Source organism: Papaver somniferum, chromosome 10, assembly GCF_003573695.1.
Source record: "Papaver somniferum cultivar HN1 chromosome 10, ASM357369v1, whole genome shotgun sequence".
NCBI classification, from domain to species: Eukaryota; Viridiplantae; Streptophyta; class Magnoliopsida; order Ranunculales; family Papaveraceae; genus Papaver; species Papaver somniferum.
In genome coordinates this window covers 66,722,186-66,738,754 of record NC_039367.1, presented here as the reverse complement: position 1 = coordinate 66,738,754, position 16,569 = coordinate 66,722,186, and the positions used below count along the sequence as shown (strand labels likewise).

Below are 16,569 nucleotides of genomic sequence, written 5' to 3'. Positions count from 1 at the left end.
TTTCCTTATTTGATTCAAATTCCTCTAATTTTTTCTTTTAGCTCCAACTTCTTTTTCGTTTTTATTGATGGCCTCCCTTTTGAACTAGGCTTGAAAATAAAACTATTTTCCATCTCTATTGGGCGTGACCTAGTTATGGAGGTCGTTATTCGCTTCTTCTACTCGTTCTGTTTGTATCAGGACTCTTCGTTTGGGTGTTCGTCAGAAAATTTCAGTTTTAAGAGACTTACGTAGAATGGTCGTAAAATCTTCATACCATGTCGGATTTGATATCCCAACCCCAATTTGAAAAGACAAAATAATTATCTATTCAACACAAAAATAATTACCCAATTCCGAGTTGTTTAGGTCAGTCAACCCAGTCATGTACTTTTATCATCAGGAATCCCGTATAGAATTTCAGAAGCGTTTCATATTGCGCTTACTTCGATGTTGGGACCACATCTCCTAGATCGCTTGCCCATTTGAGGCTCCCTTTGGATATGTTGTAGCAGATATATAGATAAACATATTTTCTCAAGAAAGTACCCCAAAATTCCTTGCGAATGCTCGTCAGTTAGCGCGTTTTCTCATGGAAGTGTACATAAATCCTAATTGTAAGAGGATTCCCATATTCCTTGATCCTTAGCATGTTGTGACGCCTTGAGTATGCCTCCTGGGGTATTATGACTTTACTAGCTTCCTTATATTAGCATAAGACGTGGTTTGTCTCCATGAACTCTAATCCCACCTATGAAGCAAATTTAGTCGCCAAACCTAAATTTCCTTTTTACTTCCATATCTCAATATACCTTGTTTGATTCCATCTTCTTTCGTAGAATCATGACGTGGGAATGACGCAAAATGTACTTACTGGAAATACAACAAAAATATCCTCTCTTGACAATGCTTCAGTGACTATGATTCTCGTGTCGAAGAAACCCGAAGAGATGAAGCTTAGTCATCAAATATCGCTAAATATATTACTACAGGTCTTGATTTTGTTGTCCCTAGTGCAACCCTGGGCTCAAATGAAATACTCGTAGGGGGATTCAGTGTTGCTACCAAATATGCTAAACTGTACCGGTCGATTTGGCAAAGATATGGCCACATTGTTACAATGGGATAATAACTTATGTTGTTCATCCTATGATCGAAATAGTTAACGACTTGCTGGAGACTCTCGATGTCGTACGGGACTTGATTCTGAACAACATTCCTTCTGGTTACTTCATAGATCTTGGAAAGCTCGTGACCACTTATAAAAATCTTCGCTTTAACGTGAGATGGCTCCGAGAATGGCTCAACAATATCCAAGCCGAATTTGAAAAGTTATTGCACTCTGGCCCTTGCTTTTCGAGAGATGCTCTTCATGGTGAGAATGAGTTCCTCCTTGGTAGCATGGAGATGAGGCGAGCTTCGACAATTTTATAGGACTTTCAGAAAGAGATTCGGAGCGCAGAGACAACTGACAGGGATGAGGGTGATTTCCCGGGATCCATGTCTTGACTTCAGATGAGACACTTGCCGATGGATTTAATATCATGAGAGTGATAACTCTGAACGGTCTTGCTTCTGATAATATTGTAAACTCTTTGGAGGGGCGCATGGTAGTTTAAGAGCTGGAACATGATAAGCAGGCAGATCGATATGCAGAGACCAAAGTGAAACAGCCGAACGTGAAACAAGAGATTTTCTTTAAGGACCTCCATGCTGCAAGGTTGATATTTTCCCTCTCTGGACCTTTTTTTGTACGCATCTCGTAAAGAAAAGAGACCCTCAAGAGTTCCTAACTTGTGCAAACCCTAGTTGGCTCTGTTGCGTATGCGAGTAGATGAAAACCCTAAGTAAATACGTAATAGGTGTTCCTCCTTTGCGCGGCCTTCACTCCAGTAGCTGTAGAAACTTTGTTTGACATCCGATTTCAGTGGTTGACCCCAACTATCGAACATAAAAGACATGTCCTTCATTTATTAGAGTAAAATTAGGAATTGGAGATTGTTTTTCTGGAGATAAACCCACGTGAAATTAAACCCAGGAATTCAAATATTTAGCAGCAATTCCTTCAAGTGTTTTGATGACATCTCTTGGACCGTATTTTGAAACATCATTCCCTTTTAACACGTGGTAGGAGAGACATGGACAGATATTTTTATAAATTGCGCGTTGTCGAATTCTCTGCCCATTTTCCCAGTCGAGTTATGTGACTAAAGTATGAGTCACGTTTGAGTAGAGTGGAAACTATAGACTCCTCTGATAAGAACGTAAGTGCGACGCTTTTTCACCCATAATTACATTAGCTAGGACTCATTTTATCTCTAATAAACTTGTTTTAAGTATTTTGAAGGAAATAAAGCTCGATGGACTAAAATACGGAAATATGCGGGAAAAATGGAGGAAATGAAGTGATTTATGATTAAATGGGCTAAGCCCGAAAGGAATTACATGGAGAATCATTTTATTAAGTCCAATTGTGTGGATATGGGAGTGTGGTAAGAATTCCACCGAGTGCGTAGAAGTGTGGAAAACATGTGAAAGATATTAATTATGATAAAGGATATCCAAAGATATTTTGTTTAATGAAGAAAATATTTCCTTATGATGTGGAGTAATGGAATATTTGAAGATTTGGGAAAGATTATTTTTTATGGTTGAAAATAATAATTAAGATATTGATTGCAGTATTTGACACATGGCGCATTCTGATTGGAAGATTTTATATTATATGACATGTGGCATACTTTTATTGGATGATGATGTGGTAGTAGATATGATAAAGAAAAGTGGTTTCATTTGAAAACTATAAATACTGGTTGAAGCAGATGGAATAGGGGGTCCGGGGGTCTGAGCAAAAGAATAGAGTTTCTATTTCATTCTTTTAATTTTCTTTTGTAATAATGGAGTAATTTCTCCGCTGGGGTGGAGGGGAAAACCAATTATGATATGTAAGAACCTCAGGTATTATCTAATAAAATATTCTTTTGGTTTAAATTGTTTTATTAATTTCTCTTCTAAAAGGTTTCGTTCTTTAAACCGTTTTGAATAGTCTTCGGCTATTGATATTTTATAAGCGAAGGAAATTATACCATTTTGGGTTTACAACAAAAGTTGTATATTTATTTTAATTGCAACATTTTCCAAGACATGAGATTGGTTTCTATACTGTCTTGAGTGATAATATGAATATTTTTTAGAGATGAAATGAGAACTTTATATGATTAGTTTGGTGGAATCCAAAACCCTAGTATTCTTTTCTTCACTAGTTTATTTATTTTCTTAGTTTTATTAATATTACTTACTTTATTATTCTTATTTTAATTATTAATTTAGAGATAACAATTATTTGGCCCTGTGGAACGAACCCGTATTCTGCATACTATCTCATCGATAGCCATGCACTTGCGGTATTATAATTAAATCTCATCATCCTCTTCAAACCGATTATGAACCCTAGTTTGCTCCTGCATGCGTTTATTATTGAGGTATAATTTGAATGCTTCTGCTACTTGATATAGTTTTGGTGCACGTGTATAAAACCCTAAAACATCTTATCTTCAGTCAGGATCCGGGACATGGTTGCAATTGCTGAGTACAGATGCTGATGGAGAAGAATTCGACGATACCAGAGAGTGATGCGAGATTTATCGAGATAAGTCCCCTTCACGATTTTAAAGGACGATCTCCAGTCACCGAATCCCAAGTAATAACATGTTGTCTTGCAGTTTTGAGGAGTTGAATGGTCTTGATGTGTCCCGATGTTTTGAGACTCGTGCGCCGATCGTTTCTAAATCTGCTATATGAAAACTGGATGCATGGGAAACCTCCTGTTGTCCATGCAGGTATGTGACACATGATTCTCCATTAGTCTCCAGTTTGATATAAGACTAGGTATTCCCATCGACTCGGGACGTTTGGAAAATGAAGTAAGACCCTTGTAGCATACGATATTGAGTCTTCAAGGCGAGCAAGCGATAATATGTGGGTTGGAGACGTCTGTGGAGAGTCATGTCGAGATATTGTCGCATGTGTCTTTATGGACAAGATGAACTTGTTGTTCCGCCTCTAAAATGTGTCTTGACAAGGATTCATGTGAACTTATATAGCCGAATCATCTATCGAGATCTGTTTTTCTTCTGGGAGATGGTAAACCAAAATTGAGAATAGTGTACGCCTTCTAGGACTAGCAGAACTATGGATATAGCTGAATAATCGATTTGTGGTGACTTTCTTGATGGGATAGTTCTATTTTAATCTTCTAGACATTCCTTCATGCAGTATAATTGTGTTTTGACCTGAGAAAGTCATAACCGATCGTCATATCTTTTCCTTCAGTCATTACGTCTGACTTTGACACATGAGGCAGCTTGTGGAGCCGTTTTTTAGAGAGAATAAGCTTTAATTCCAGGAACTGCTACAAGCTTATGGATGAGTAAATTATAGTGGAGCTGCAGTCTCGGATCCTTCCCCTGTTTACTTCAGTGTAGTTGATTGTGATTGCATGTCGAGTAATAAAGTTTTATCCGAATTGTTGGCTTCACGAGTATCACTTCATATTTATTTTCCCTTGATAGGTTCAGGTGCAAAGATATTTTCCTTCTCCATCTTGGGTGAATTGAGGTCCCATCGGAAAATGATACTGGATATTCGTTGGTGTAGCCGAGATGGAGACTCATCGAGACTTAGTCGTACAATCGCTAGGAATCCTTTTCTTTCTGACAGGACGGGTGTTGAGGTAGCATATCGACTAGCAGCTTTGCGTCTTCGGATAAAGCTGAGTTTCGGATGAGCCTCGTCTTAGGATCTAGTTTCGCCTCATACTTTGTCTTGTTCTTGTCACGATCTTCTGGAGTAGGAATGGAGACAACATGTATCTTTCTTGGCGGTTTATGACCTTACATGGCTCTGCAACGCTTTTGACTAGGTTAAAAATTTCTTGGAGCCTTTCCAAGTTTATGCTAGGTTTATCCTGTAGACGACAAAAAGACAAATCCGACGGAAAAAGAACTAGGTCAATATGATACAGAATGAAAGATTTATAAGCAAAATAGTAAAGTGAAGCAAACTTCCCGAGTCCCCTGTGATCAGGTTGAGGGACCTTGACCTAAACAAATTTTGGAACAAATATTCGTCAGAATCTCCAAGTTTAGAGCGTCATCTGGTCCTTGAGAGTGATAAGGTCGGATGGATGGTTGCTTATTTGCTCTGTCGCGTTCGTAATGAGCTTTATCTTCTCCGGTGAGGTCGATTGCAGGCAAGATCCCGTCAGTGCTGTCCTCAGCAGTTTTAATACTCCTTCTTTAGGAAACGTGTACTCGATCCAGATTTGTTGGATCTATCCCTACTGGAAATTCTAAAGTCGTTTTTAGATAAGTATGGATGTCGACCTGAGATCTTGCAAGATTCCGTTGAGTCTCCGGGAGTTCTCCTTGGTCCACATCCAAGGTTTTTCAAGGATTAGCAGTATATTTTTATGAAAATAGGTTACTAGGACGTTTTGTTATGCATGAAGAGATCCATGTGATTTGGGACACACTAACCTATTCACTAAGGTCAATCAATTGGTCTGAGAGAGAAAACTACTGACAGGGATAACTCTCTCGGCTAAATATGTGACAGATTTATTGAGACCGAATCAGTGGAACGTTTTTGTGATCGGATTGATGGAATCGGCTTCCATCTTAATAGTGACCGTGATTGAGATCTGTAACTGAGTGAACAAGCTCCCACTGTGGTCGCCAAAATGTAGTTACCTAAAATCGGTGAGAGGCTAGAAGTGGGATTCTAGGGTTTCTGAAAGTGAGTTATGGGAGGTTGAGCACGAACAGTCTTCGCCTAAACCAGGCACAATGGCCGTTCAAAGGCTTCTTCAGTCACAGGGAAGAAGGATTAGGGATGGTCTTAGGGAGGGAAGCAGATGAAGAGAGAGATCATAGAACAAGTTATTGCTCTGAGAGGTTATGAAAAAGATGATCGTAGCTTGGAAAATAGATGACCTATTTATAGATGGATTCTCTAATCTCAAGTCGGTGAAGATAAGGATTACTTTCTGTGCCGTGCGGAACAATTCTCACGTCTCTTCCGGAATAGGGAAAAACTAGGTTGAGTTTATCTCGTTATTACACCACCTTTATTCTCTTCTGTGGTGAGAAATAAGCCAGGGTATTTCTCACACTTGCTATAGACCGCCAGAACAAAACCCTAACTGATATCCCCCCATTTGTGTGAAGCTGAATCAGCCTTTGTGATGACATATTTGAGAGAGAAATATTCTCTTTAGCCGAGATGGCCAAGATAGAGAGATACTCTCTGATTTGTGAGAATGACTAGGATGAGTCACGTGAAAAGGAATGAAATTCCTTAGGAATCGTGTGCAGAGTGTGAGAGGAGTTGAGGCTGATCTCCCTCTTTCCGTGGACGGTCACACATGTCATGTGAAAACCATATTATTGTTTGTAGGTCCCTTTGTTAAGCATGCGGTGCTCAAGAGAGCCTATCCACGTTTTTGGATAGCCATGTATAATTCAGGCTCAATTTACTAGTAGTGAGTGCATTTGAGAGGCTGAGAAATAGGCTTGAGCGCTAGGTAATCTATCCAAGATTTTAAGGAGAGATTCGAATCTCTTCGAGATTTTTGCAGACGGCTCAAAAATCTCTTTGTGATTTTTGCAGAGAGATTTTGAATCTCTCAGAGATTTTTGCGGACGACTCAAAAATCTCTTTGTGATTTTTCAGCGAGATTTTGAATCTCTCGGAGATTTTTGCGGACGGCTCAAAAATCCCTCTGTGATTTTTGCAGAGAGATTGAAGCTCTATGAGATTTTTGAAGACGGCTCAAAAATCTCTCCGTGATTTTTGCAGAGAGATTTGAATCTCTCTAAGATTTTTGTAGAGAGATTTGAATCTCTCTAAGATTTTTGCGAACGGCTCAAAAATCTCTTCGAAGATTTTCTTAACAGATTCGTATCTCTCTGCGGTCAGCTGGGAGACGGTCTTGAAAGAGAGAGAAAAGGCTTTGTACGCCCGATTTTTAATCTCTGCGATACTTTGGCTCACTTGTCTTTGACCAGCGTATTTTGCAGAGATGCGCTAGGAATCAACTGTGTGTCCATATGATGAGCCAACAAGACCAGTGCATCTCGAAAGGATGTTCTAGGAGTCTGTCGAAAAGGCTCAGAGGTAGAATAACCAGCGTATCTCGCGGGGAGGTCCTAGGAGTTATCCGGAAACCTCAGTAAGTCGAGTCAGATCCTAGAGCAGACATGACCAGTGTATCTCGCGATGATGTACTAGGAATCAGTCTTTGATCTCAAATAGGGTGAGTCGTGCTTACGGGAGATACGCAAATCTCCGTTATGGGTCATAAGTCCATCGGGGACGTATTTACGCATCTACATAGCCTATATGGCCAACGGAATCTCGTTGAGGACGTATACTAGGAATCATGGCATCACAATCAGCTGCGTCTCGCGAAAACATGCTGGAATTGTGGATATTCTGGTTCATAAGTCTATCGGGGACGTTTTACGCTCTACACAACCTACGTGACCAGCAGTATCTCGTTGAGGATGTGCGCTAGGAGTCACGGCATCACGACCAGCAGTGTCTCACGGGGACGTATACTAGAAAACGTGGCTAAGGATGCCTTGAGGACTAAGGGATTAATCTCACACGTGAGAGTTGAATTCTGTCTATAGGGTTCAAATGACACTCTTACCCTTTATCCAAATTTCACCATCTACAGCCGTTTAGTTGCTCCTGTTGTGATGGTGGTGATGGTGTCATTTTGGGGTTTGATCTGAATTTTATGGAGGCGGCAGTTTTTAAGGGTAATTTGGTCTCAGTTTGAAAATTATATTGACTAGGACCTAGTTAACGAGTCATTATTGGAACGTCCAAACAAACCCATTTATCACCCATGAAGTTTTAGGAAAATTTCAATTTTCACCAAGGCAAGACTGGTGAAAGTTCCAGTTTTCACACATAATTAGATTTGTGAAAATTCTAGTTTTTCAGTGAAAATTCTAGTTTTAATGTGGTGTGATGGGTCAAAATTACAACTTTAAATGAAAACTCTGGATTTCACCAATTGATAATCACAATTATCACCTCTAACAATAAGTTGTGTATAATGAAAACTCGTAATTTTCATCTATAATAATCATTCGCGGTGAGAGAAAGTCACAACTATCACCCACCATTCTCACTTTCAAGATAACTAAAATTTCCATTCACATTCCCACCACAAAAGTGTATCATTAAGTATTGCAGTAGCAACATGAGATGTACAAGAAGAAAAAAGTGAAATAATATTAGATGAATAGTTATTACTATATGATGTTGATAGTGCTAAATACATTTCAGTCAAAGACCTTATAACCGGATCTGATAAAAAGAATTCTCATTCTTTTAGAATAATTAGTTGTACCGAATTAGGAATTCTCATTCTTTTAAACCGAAGAAGACGATGTTTAAAACTTGATTTGTTGTCATGAGGATTAAAAATTAAAGATATTGTTAATTGTAATACAATTTCAATCTTCGATGAATATCATGATGACAAGGAGAATATGGAATTTATTTCTCAACAATATGAAGAACATCCTTTCGCTGACAAAGAACAGCGACTCACGCAAGATTTATATGGTGAGTCATCAAATATTAATAACCTAATGACTTTGTAGTTCATGATAATGACTTATTTTGTCTGCCTACGATTGAGAATAATCTTGTTGATCAATAGGTTACACGTATCGTCTTCCTCTAACACCCTAACAAGAGAGCACTTGTTGAATCAACCTACGAAGATCCGTTTTGGGTTCCCAATATACATCATGCTTCTATATGGTGTATAAATTATTTTTTTACAACATCAATTCATGTGTATAAAGATTGTCATCAACGAGTTACACGTCCATAATATTGTAGCGGCAAGATTTGAGGATGAATCATCTCCAACACGGGAATGGTGAAGGGAAATTATGGAAGCCAAGTCTATTAATTTATGATTATCATTTTACTATTATTATTTGTAAGTTATTAATGATATTTTTAGTAAAAAATAATCGGTTTTCTGAATTAATTAATTAGGGTAAGTTTAGAAGAGTTTAGAAGTTTGTTTTAAGAGTTTTAATAAGTTAGGAAAGTTTCCTGAAGATAGGAGATACAAGGGAAATAAGTTTTATATATGTTTGTCAAGTTCAGTATTTGTTTAACAGGAATTACCTATATAAGGAGCCAAAAATGAAAATTAATAGAGTCTTTTGATTAATGAAATCTTATTGTTTAACTTTGTTTTGATTTTTACTCATAATTGGGTTTACCCCAAGGATTGAATATTAGTTTTATATTTGTAGTCGTTAGTGAATGTCGAGATGAAACCATATCTATAGTTGTTTTTCTAGTGACTTAACAAGATCCATATAAACCTGTAGACTTTAGGAAATCTCCTTGTAGATCAACTAATTTCTACCAATTTCCACGTAATAAAATGGTTACTTTTAAAATTTGATTCCGCAGCACGAATATATCATCTTTTATCGCTTCCGTTGCAGCCGACGGATTGGCCAATTATGCAGCAGATGACAGTCAAACAAGAAACTCATCAACCAAAATCTGAGACCAGACAATTACATTTTTTATTAGCCAAATTTTATTTCATGATTTCGTGGGTACTACATACCCACGACAAATTGTAAACTAATTTCTTATAATAAAATGCATGCTTCAAAAAAAAAAATCTACATAAATATATGTGGATAAGAAACCACTAGATTACTTCAAAGTAACTCTATTTTGTCTTTGAAACCCAGCCCACCTAAGTATTTTATTTATATTTATAAACTGAAACCCAGCCCACCTAAGTGTTTATGGTTTTGTCCTTAATAAATCATGATATAATCATATAAATTATACACTTCCACAAAATTTATGAACCATGTTTTACGGCATACCTACAATTTTTAGGGCATACCATATAAAGACAAAAACGGGTTATTAGATAGTAATCTTAAAAGTCCCTTATCCATAAATTTTGCTTAATGCCAAAGCTGCCCTTATTTATATTTTTAATTTTATTTTTTTTTAAATTTATATTTTTTAAATTTTAAAAAGATTAAAAAAAATTTAAAAATTAGTTAATTATTATTTTTTTCTGTTTTTCTTCAATTAAACTTTTTTTCTAAAAGTAAAAAAATATTAAAAAAATATATTTTTATTTTTTTCTACTATTTTCTTTAAAAAAATAGTAATTTTAAAAACATTTTTTTACTTCTTTTTAAATTTAAAAAAAAAACTTAGAAAAATATGAAAACTAAAACTAAAAAAGAAAAATAAATTAATTGATTAATTAATTAAATAAATTTCCTTTTTCAAAAAAATTTAAATGACAAAATACATAATAGATAAGTAAATTAATAAATTCTTTGAGGGTAGTTAAGTAATTTACCTATCCTTGAATACCCCTATCATCACACTCTAGTTAGGGTAATCATTTTGTATGCCCCAAAAATTTTGTGGTATGCCCTAAAACATGGTTCAAATTTATACTTCCACGAAGCCAAATGCTTCAACTTATGTATATCAATCAATTAAAGCTCGTGTGCTTCAAAAACAAAACAACAATTAAGGCTCATGTGATCTTGGATAATGTTAGGGTCATTTGGCAAAACGGTGTATTTTTAAATAATTTCTTGTACGTTGGGATCCAATACATAACCTACTGTTCCAAGCCGGTTGTTATTCCCCAACGACATTCCATTCTACCATGAATCTTCAACTGGAGTTAGTAATCATGAGTGTGACAACAGTATTAGAAATTGTTGGAGAAGCTGTTGTAGACTTACTTTGGATGAGGATTTGGGCTTGGCCTAACCCGTCGGACGGAGGAATGATTTTTTTAGGGACCATGATTTTTTTTGAGGGGATCATGGTTTTATTAGGTCACCTTCCCTGTAGTTATAAGGGATGTTCTGAAGCGTTGAAATGACTAACCTGCCCTTAACTTAATTTAAAACCAACCCAATAACCACCTATATATATATAACCACCACCTCCTCCCACCACCACCTCCCACCATCGTCGATTACCACCACCACCTCCTCCCACCACCACCTCCCACCATCGTCGATTACCACCACCACCACATCCGATTATCACCACCACCAACCACCGATTACCACCACCACCGCCGCCGATTACCACCCCCACCACCTCCGATTATCACCGCCACCAACCACCGATTACCACCACCACCTCCAATTACCACCACCACCAACCACCACCACCACTATATATATATATAGCTTAATTTAAAACATTAACAAAGATATTCTCACAAACCCATTACTTGTCATTCGTTTTTGGTTGAATAAATGAGAAATAATCATTAAAATGAGTTGAAAATGGAAGTTGCAGAGAGGTTGAATGGAGGATTTTTTTTTCAGAGAAAAGTTCGGTTATCACGAATTAATTTTTTATTAACCGAACTCAGAGTTCGGTTGATTCGCAAAAAAATACTTTTAACCGAACTCCTTGTATTAGAACAACACAAGTCCATAAGTTCGGTTCCTTCGCAAAATAAGGATATCACCGAACTTTAGTTTACGAAAATAATGAGAAGTCCACAAGTTCGGTTCAATCGCAAAAATGTTAAGTTTCCTTTGTAACCGAACTCTACCTTTGAAACTTCGTAACCGAACTCTACCTAATTCGCCAAGAAATAAATTTCGTAGTAACCGAACATTTGCCTAATTGCATATATGCATATATAAGCCCAGTTCGGTTGATTCGCAAAATGTGTTGAAGTTTGCGAACCAACCGAACTTCTAACACTAGGTTACTTTTAACCTGCAGTTCGGTTGGGAACTTGGTTGCGTTGAAGTTTGCGAATTAACCGAACACACAAGATGTACCCAAATAAATTGTTAAGTTCAAAGTTCGGTTACCTACCATTTTATCCTAGGTAACCGAACATTACATTGTACGACCAAAACCTCCATTAACGAGCGAGTTCGGTAACCTGTGTATTTGGAAAACGTAACCGAACTACACTTTCAGGTGTGTTTGGTTACATGTTCTTGACATATGGTAACCGAACTGGCCCAAATCTACATAAAAAATTTCATTTTTTTTGAAAGCTTGGAGCAATTCAACCAACATTATCTAAGTTTGAAGCATACCTAGGTATCCAAATACCCTTCCTCCTGTTGTGGTTGGCAAAATCCTTCGTTTTTCATGTTTTCCTTCTTCATCTTCTCTAACTTTACTCTCTCAATAATTCTACTTCTTTAAAAAAAAAACCATCTGATTTTTTAATCTCACTAATTATCTTTAACTTAATCATCTCACTAATCATTACAGTAACTAATCATCACCCAAAATTAATCAGAGGTAATTTAGGTATTAATATAAATATCTAGATAAGGGGTGACCTAGATTTACTTCTAATTTCTTTACCCAAAATAAAAAACCATGGTCCCAAAAAAATCGTTCTTAATCTTAATCCATTTCATCTAGAGCAGCGGCAATGGTGGCCTTCAGTTCAGCAATATCACTGTAATGTACCATCCCCGTATCAGTAGACGAGCAACTGCGAACGTACTTATGAGGAAAAATGACGGTGGAGTAGGGAAATGTTGTTACTTATGTCAAGCACGTGAAATAGAAGGATCAATTAGGGGCTGGATTTTGATCCTTGCTTGCTGGCTTTCTGAACAAGTCATTACTACTAAATACGTCATGCTTCCAACACACTCGGTGAGGGCTGGATCAAAAAGGTCGATCCGTATGATAATTGGGACAGGACATTGATGAGGCAGGTTAAACAGCACCCCTATGGAGAGCATGGACATCCTATATTAAACAGTCTGGAGTCTGGACCAAGGGGAAGAATCATGAGAGAGAGAATTCAGGAAAACCCCAAATATTAAAATTAAGTGATTGTTATTGCTTTAAGAAGTAAAAGTTGGCAAAGTTAAGGTTTCAAATGATTTTTGCACCAACTTTACCTAAACAAATGTCAAGTCATTAAAATCTTTCAGCAAGAAGAGGATGCTTAAAAAGTAGATCAAAAGAACAAGGATGTCAACGTGTAGATGCAATAACACACCTTTGAATCATTACTAGTTGTTTGAGAGATCAAAAATGTATATTAAGAACACGAAATAAATTAAGAATTAACAAATGTAACAAAATATGTTCACAATAGACATTACAAAGATAAGTTTTGATATAAAACCTGCCTGTTTTGCTGCAACAACATTTTTTCTACACTGGAAGTTAGAGGAACAACAAACAGGCTTCATCACATTCACCAGTAACCAACTACCAAAATCTCTCCTCTGCACAAACTCTGCCAAATACGGTTATTTTACCCACAAGCTTTTCAGCCAATGATTTCTGTTATGATATCTTCTAACATCTGCAGATTTCAAGCCAATATGATTCCTTCCGTAGGACTTGTGTTATTCATATAAAATGTTGCCTTTACAACTGTAGACTTACTACACCAGAACTGTGGTGTGTTTCTCATTGGTCACAGATAATTGCAGTGCCGACCATTTGGTACGCAATGTTATCACTAGAAGAATGCAAGCTTGGGTAGAGAGCCCGCAAATTAAGCCAATCCATAATCCCTGCAACAGATATGCTTGTCAACATAAAATTACAAATTTGTAGCGCGAATGCATATCTTCTCAATAAATGGCCGAGTAGGTATGGTGGGTTTATCACATACATTCAACAAGCATTAACAGTTTCATTGGGATACAAGTCCTGAAGTTAAAGAAGTTCTAGAATACCAAAGAAAGCAGAAAACAGTGCTAATAGCTCACCTTTGCATAAAATGCAAACTTAAACGCGAGGAGAACAGCTATAGGCATGCCAACCATATAGAAAGCTCCCAAGTTAGTCCAAGCAGCCAAGTGTTGCCATCCACATCCCCTTGATACCCCTGCAAAATGGAGGCAAAAAAATAAAAAAAGTAATTCTCATTAGGCCAATGACTTATCTACAGCTTTAAAAATCCGAATCTTGAGGGATTGAACCTCACCTGACAAAACACCTTGTGCCGAATCAAATAATATGGAGATGGCCAGTAAAGGGGTCATATTAGCAAATTCCCTCTTTATATCAGGGCTGTCACTGAAGGCACTAGCCCATAGATCATGGCCGAAGAGCAGAGATACAATAACTGTAAGAGCAAGAAGGACAGAAAGCTTTAAAGTCACTGCCACAGCATTCTTAGCCCCATCAGCATTTCCAGCTCCCAACTCATTTGAAACCCTTGTACTGTAACAGTAAAAATCTCAACCACTTCAGCACATAACCGACCAAGAGACAGTAAACACGATTTTGTTTACCAGAGAAACAGGCTAATAAAATGGATATTTTATCAAACTACATTACATACCTCACTGCAGCACTAAAACCGTAAGTAATCATAAAAGTAACTGCTTCGGTGTTCACGCTGCATGAAGAATTACAATTGTTAGGTATGGGATTAAGAATTAAGAACATCTAAACTTTGTAGACTTGGATAATTGGAGACGGAGAGTCGGAGAACTATACCACATTGCAATCAACGAAGTACTATTTTCCGAGTGTGGCATCAATCCAGCAAGTAAAACCAGAATTTCAAAAGCCCAGTACTCCAAACTGTGGGAAAACAAAAAAACAAGGAACAAAAAGTTTAGTACATGAAATTCTTGAAAATGCCAGACGATTACATCTTTTAGATGGTCGAATTCCAATTGAAACGTTGACATACCATTAAACAGAATAACAATGACTAGAAAAAACTTACCAGACCATCACTGCAGATGGGATTGCCAATTTCATATATGGGAGAATGTATCTGAAGCATTCTGTTGAAGGTCCTTCCCATGTATATTTGAATTTCTCTGAGTAGTTCACATATAGTGCCAACATAATGAACGATATCCACAATGAGATCGCAGCTGATAAAGCTGCTCCCTTAATACCAAGACCCATCCAATAAACTAAAGTGTAAGCGATACCAATATGGAGAATCAATGGACCCACCGAGCAAATAACTAGAGGCAATATTACAGACTGGGTTTGGAGGAATCTCAGAGTATTTTGCAAGAATGCATAAGCAAATAACCCTGGAATCAAATACTTTATGTAGGTGGCGGACATTTCTGCTACTTCAGGTTCTTGTTGAAGTAATATCAGTATGTGAGCCGAGAAAAACCACACAATTGATATGAAAATGGATATGATGAATGACGTTATTATAGACGCTTGCAAGTAGATGCCCAGCATCCTGTATAACTTAGCTCCATATCCTTGTCCACAGAGAGTCTCCAGTGCCCCACTAAGACCAGTCTGAAACATCCATAGTAAAATTAAATCAAAAAGCAAAAGAACATACTCCCTTAGTTTCTGGAAAAGAGATACTATCACTTTTTCTATTAGAAATCATTCTAACAAAATTATAACCTAAGTCATTTTCAGTTAATCAAGTCATGAAAACAAGCATATCAATTATGTGATATTAGACATTCACAATTAAATTGCATCTCTCTCTATCTGGATCTTGTTTTCTAATTAGTTGAAAATCCCATTCCCATTTTTAACCTCCATGGGTCTATTTTTTCATACCAGAAGCTCAAGATCATCCATGGACCATTATAATAAATACACATCAAATCAAAAACAGAAACATTAAACTTGAGAATACTAAGAACATTCAATTCTTTGTTAAACAAGAACAAACTAAAAGGGAGAGAGAGTTACCATGAGAGCAAGACCAGTAACAGTAGCCCATGAATTAGCAAGAGTAGCACCAGCAAGTTCAACTTTACCAAGATGACCAGCAAACATAACAGAGATCAAAGTAATTGAATAATAAGAAACATTTGTTATTATCATCGGAACTGAAAATAATACTTGACTCTTTGCTTCTTTAACATCCAAAAATTTACTCCAACATCCTCTTGGCTTTTCTTGGTCTACTTCTTCATACTCCAACAATGGAGTTTTTGTTGTTGCAGACATGATTCCTTGATTCTTGATTAGTTTCTCAACAATCTTATGTTTTCTTTGATCAGATTCTACTAAATAAGTGAAACCCACTCCTGCCTTTTTACTCTTTCTGTCTGAATACCAAATAAAGAGGAGAAAGAGGCAATGAGAAAAGATTGGAGGACTTCTATATAAGATGGTCTTGGACTCAAGCTCAATGCAGAGCAGACAGGAGGAGTTTGATTCTGACGAGTATGTGCTCACATGACAACCAATACATATTTAATTTGATTGAATTCTTATTTCCTCGTAAATATACAAATTTATGAAATGAATAAAATCGAATAAAAATGGATATTATTTCCATTATTTTGAATTTAAGTGTTCTGAAAAAGTCCAACGTGAGAGTTTCAGTGAAATGTGTATCATGTCTAGAGACTACACCACACCTCCATGTTTTACACGTTGATATTTCGTTAATGACATAAATATCCCTGGACCTACTACTTCCTTCCGACGTTGGAGAAGGTCATGAATACGACTATGTTTATTTGATTATGTGCTCAGAAAAAGAAAAAGAAAATGATTATTTAGGGAAAACTCTAC

General features: G+C 36.9%; 1 protein-coding gene across 1 annotated transcript; it reads right to left on the bottom strand.

Moving 5' to 3' along the window:
- Positions 1-13,104: 13,104 nt before the first annotated feature.
- Positions 13,105-16,304, bottom strand: LOC113318408 (protein DETOXIFICATION 19-like). The gene is made up of 7 exons (XM_026566568.1): positions 15,736-16,304; positions 14,780-15,324; positions 14,545-14,631; positions 14,387-14,443; positions 14,027-14,265; positions 13,809-13,927; positions 13,105-13,610 (listed from the first exon to the last, which is right to left on the bottom strand). The coding sequence occupies exons 1-7, from the start codon at positions 15,994-15,996 to the stop codon at positions 13,479-13,481; spliced, it is 1,440 nt and encodes a 479-aa protein (XP_026422353.1). The 5' UTR covers positions 15,997-16,304; the 3' UTR covers positions 13,105-13,478.
- Between the last annotated feature and the right edge of the window lie 265 nt (positions 16,305-16,569).